This window comes from Coregonus lavaretus (genome assembly GCF_964263955.1).
Source record: "Coregonus lavaretus genome assembly, chromosome: 22".
In the NCBI taxonomy this organism is placed as follows: domain Eukaryota; kingdom Metazoa; phylum Chordata; class Actinopteri; order Salmoniformes; family Salmonidae; genus Coregonus; species Coregonus lavaretus.
In genome coordinates, this window is record NC_140009.1 from 13,223,787 (window position 1) to 13,227,768 (window position 3,982).

General features: G+C 41.3%; 1 protein-coding gene across 1 annotated transcript; it reads right to left on the reverse strand.

Annotated features, from left to right (window-relative positions):
• Window positions 1–876: 876 nt before the first annotated feature.
• Window positions 877–2,397, reverse strand: LOC311150341 (protein BTG1-like). The gene is made up of 2 exons (XM_084187749.1): window positions 1,912–2,397; window positions 877–1,769 (listed from the first exon to the last, which is right to left on the reverse strand). The coding sequence occupies exons 1-2, from the start codon at window positions 2,027–2,029 to the stop codon at window positions 1,423–1,425; spliced, it is 465 nt and encodes a 154-aa protein (XP_084043875.1). The 5' UTR covers window positions 2,030–2,397; the 3' UTR covers window positions 877–1,422.
• Window positions 2,398–3,982: the final 1,585 nt, after the last annotated feature.

The window sequence follows — 3,982 nt, forward strand, 5'->3', positions numbered from 1 at the left end:
TGTCAGAGCACCTTACCGATCACTGCACCTGTACACAGCCCATCTGAAATTAGCCCACCCAACTACCTCATCCCTATATTGTTATTTATTTTGCTCTTTTGCACCCCAGTATCTCTATTTGCACATAATCTCTTGCACATCTAGCATTCCAGTGTTAATACTATTGTAATTATTCTGCACTATAGCCTATTACTGCCTTACCTCCATAACTTGCTACATTTGCACACACTGTATATATATTTTCTGTTGTATTTCTGACTTTATGTTTTTTACCCCATATGTAACTCTGTGTTGTTGTTTTTTTATTTTTATTGCACTACTATGCTTTATCTTGGCCAGGTCGCAGTTGTAAATGAGAACCTGTTCTCAACTGGCTTACCTGGTTAAATAAAGGTGAAATAAAAAAATAAATAAAATAAAATAAAATAAAAATAGCCCGCCATCTAACAAATTATCTTCAACCTGATCTCAACACCTGGGGTGTATTCATTTCATCTTGCAACAGAAACCGTTTACTATCCAAACAGAAGCAAACGGAACAAAACGGGGAGGGACCTACCGGAATTTGTCCAATATAAACAATTTTTTGTTGCAAAAAAACATTTTGGAGCAAACGGTTTGTTGCAAAACATTTCGCAACAATTGGTGTAATGAATACACCTGAGCTTACAATGGCAGCCTTCCCCTCTGGAACATACAGATGCCTCAATCAACTGGGTTGTGTTCAGTGGGCACTAAACAGGAGAAATGAATGTCCAATAAGAACATGCATTTTTATTTTGTGTGTCCATTTTTCCAATTTTCATGCCTACTGAACACAACCATGATCCTGACCAACACGAGACCATTGTTGATAGAGAAACCATGGCAGAACAATTGTTTTTGAGGAATTTATTCCAAATAATATAAATCTATAAAACTTTTGTTTCAGGACAGTACATCATTTACAGATCATGGAACTCATGGAATAAACAGGGTGTGCAGTAATACTAAAATCGTTAAAGGGATACTTCGGGGTTTTGGCAAAGAGGCCCTTTATCTACTTCCCCAGAGTCAGATGAACTCGTGGATACCATTTATATGTCTCTGTGTCCAGTATGAAGGAAGTTGCTAACTAGCGCTTGTGCAATTGCTAACTGGTGTTAGCATAATGACTGGATGTCTATGGTATCTGCTAGCATGCTAACAGATACCCATAAACTTCCAGTCATTTTGCCAACACTAGTTAGCATTGGCTTACAAAACATACCTGACACAGATAGATTAACTCGTGGATACCATTTCTATCTGACTGTGGAAGTAGAAAAAGGGCCTCATTGCCAAAATCCCTAAGTATGCCTTTTAATGTCTTAATTAATTACATCAAAATGTGGGGCAGAACTGATACAGAAGTGCCCAGAGAAAGCTCTGAACATAAAAATATTAGCTTGAGAAGGTCATCATGAACGACTTAGAGGGGCTTGACCTTCCGAATCTCAGTTCTTCCTTGCAGCTGACCATGTCTGTTGTGTTGGCATTAGTTGGCATTGGTGGTGTGGACTCGTAGAGGACGCAGATGGAGCCGTCCTCTCCTATCCGATAGGACACTTCGTACGGATCGACCCACATCGTCAGTTCACTGGGCAGCAGGGAGAAGAGTTGTTCTCGAGTGAGTCCAATGGTGCATGCTGCTTGGCCAATCAAGGGGTCTATTTTGTGGTTGATCCTGAGACATCTGTAACCCGAGCCTTTGCATGGAGCCTGGGGGAACCAGTGGTATTGGTAGTGCTCTGTAGAGAAGGCAATGAGAGCAAAGCATTAGACCCAGAGCAGAGGTAATTAGCTACTTTGCTTAATAGTAACTAACTAGTAGTCTATAGGCTATGTGATGTCAACAACACAACAATGGCTTTTACCGAGCTAGCTACATACCTCCTAAAGCTTCCTCCAAGGAATGGGTGAACTCTTTCAGTTGGTCTTCTGACAAGTATCCAGTTGCTCTCAGCAATCTGGCAACAAAGCTGGCCGCTGTTGAGACTTCAGTTTTCATTTTCGAATTTAGATGCTATTTATCTCATCAGCCAGACGTTGAATAGCAAAGAGCCCAAGTTGGGTCTATATCCGAAATATCAAGCAAAATGTAGAATTTTCCTCCGTTGAAACAAAGGCTACACAACAAGGCCCAGCGACAACCAGTTGCCGTTGGTCTTTCTTTTGTCCAGTTGTAAAAGCTAGCTAGCTAAAGTTATTTGTAAAACGGAAGCCACAATAATTCACTCGACAATGTAGGGTTAGGAGTTACAATTTGGCACCTACCAAACGTCCGATAATTTGATTAGATTTAGTGAAAATAAAGAAATAACTTAATTCAATATTGTCTATAGAAGATGGTAACTTCACCCCTTTGCTGGTAAACATTATTTTGCGTCACAAAGCCACATCTGCCAATCAGCTAAAGTTGTTTAAATGACGTCACAAAGCTTCTTTCTCTATGGTGATGCAGCGCCTCAATCGAAGAACTCAATCACAGCGCCACCTGTGTGTTTAAAAATGTACCACATTTTACAAGCTCTCTTTCTTGCTGCATTGTATTATTTCTAAACTAAAGCAAAGAATACACATATTATGGCACACCCTTTTCAGACTACTGAACTGACCCAGCCAAGCTGTACTATGGCGACCTGATTACACATTCATAGTGAGAGAGATGGACAGCCCACCATAAATAGTCTATCCTCTGTTTTATTGCCTCTGTTTATGCCAATGACTGTAAAAATAATGGACAAAGCCATTGATCACGTGACACCATTCTTTCTATGTGACGACTCAATAGCACATTGAAGCCAAATTAAGCCAGTTAAGAAGATGGCGTCTCATGGAGGGAGCTAGCTAGCACTCCTGTCAGGTAGCTAGCTACAGTTACCCATAGCTGGCTAGCTAGTTTTATAGTTTGGTCATTTATTTCAATATGTTTTATAAGGTCCTCACTACGAGACTAAGCCAATTTGCCAACGCTAAATTCAATGTCATCTATATATATTTTTTAGCAAGCTAGCTTCATAATTTTGTTTGACATGCCGAAAATGCAGCTGTGTTGATTAAATTTGACACTTTGTGGCCACCGGAGAATATAATAATAATATGCCATTTAGCAGACGCTTTTATCCAAAGCGACTTACAGTCATGTGTGCATTTTTTTTACGTATGGGTGGTCCCGGGAATCGAACCCACTAACCTGGCGTTACAAGCGCCATGCTCTACCAATTGAGCTACAGAGGACCACATGTGACTACAGTTTGCGTTTGAATTGTGGGTCATATCAATCCCACAATTGATCAAATTTGAGCTAGGCTCGTGGGCGGGAATTTCGTTGAGGAGAGGGATTTTTGAAATCATTGAGAAACAAACAAACTTTACTCTGTGTGGCGGAGGTTCTGCACGGCCGTGCTGTGAATGGGTCAGAGATGGTAGGAGATAGTGATGGAGAGGAAAGGGAAGCAAGTATGGAACATAGTGGTACAAATAAAGGAGGGAGTAAGAAAGAGAAAAAGAAAAAGAAAGCGGGAGAGAAAGGGAGTAGGGATATGAAGGGGAGCGAGAGGTCTATGGAAGTAGAGAGCAGGCAGAAAATGAAGTTTGAGGAGAGCAACCTAGATTCCAACGATAGTGGAAGTTCGGAGGTAGAAAGTGCAGAGGAAGGGCAAGATAAGACACAAGAGGAACATGGAGGTGAGGAGGAGCATAAAGTGATTATGAAGTTTAGGGAGGAAGGGGGAGTTGGGGCGATGAGTCCGATAAGGTTGACGGCTGTGATAAAAGAGTTGATTGAGGAAGTTGTTAATGCTAAAGTGTTAAGAGATGGGAGCTTGTTGGTGTTCTGTAAGGACATGGCGCAGGGGGAAAAAGCTATCGGAGTGAAGCAAATAGGGAAGTGTAAGGTGGTGTCGAGCAGCTGGTCTGACCAAGCAGGGAAGCAGTGGAGTAAAGGGGTGATAACAGGAGT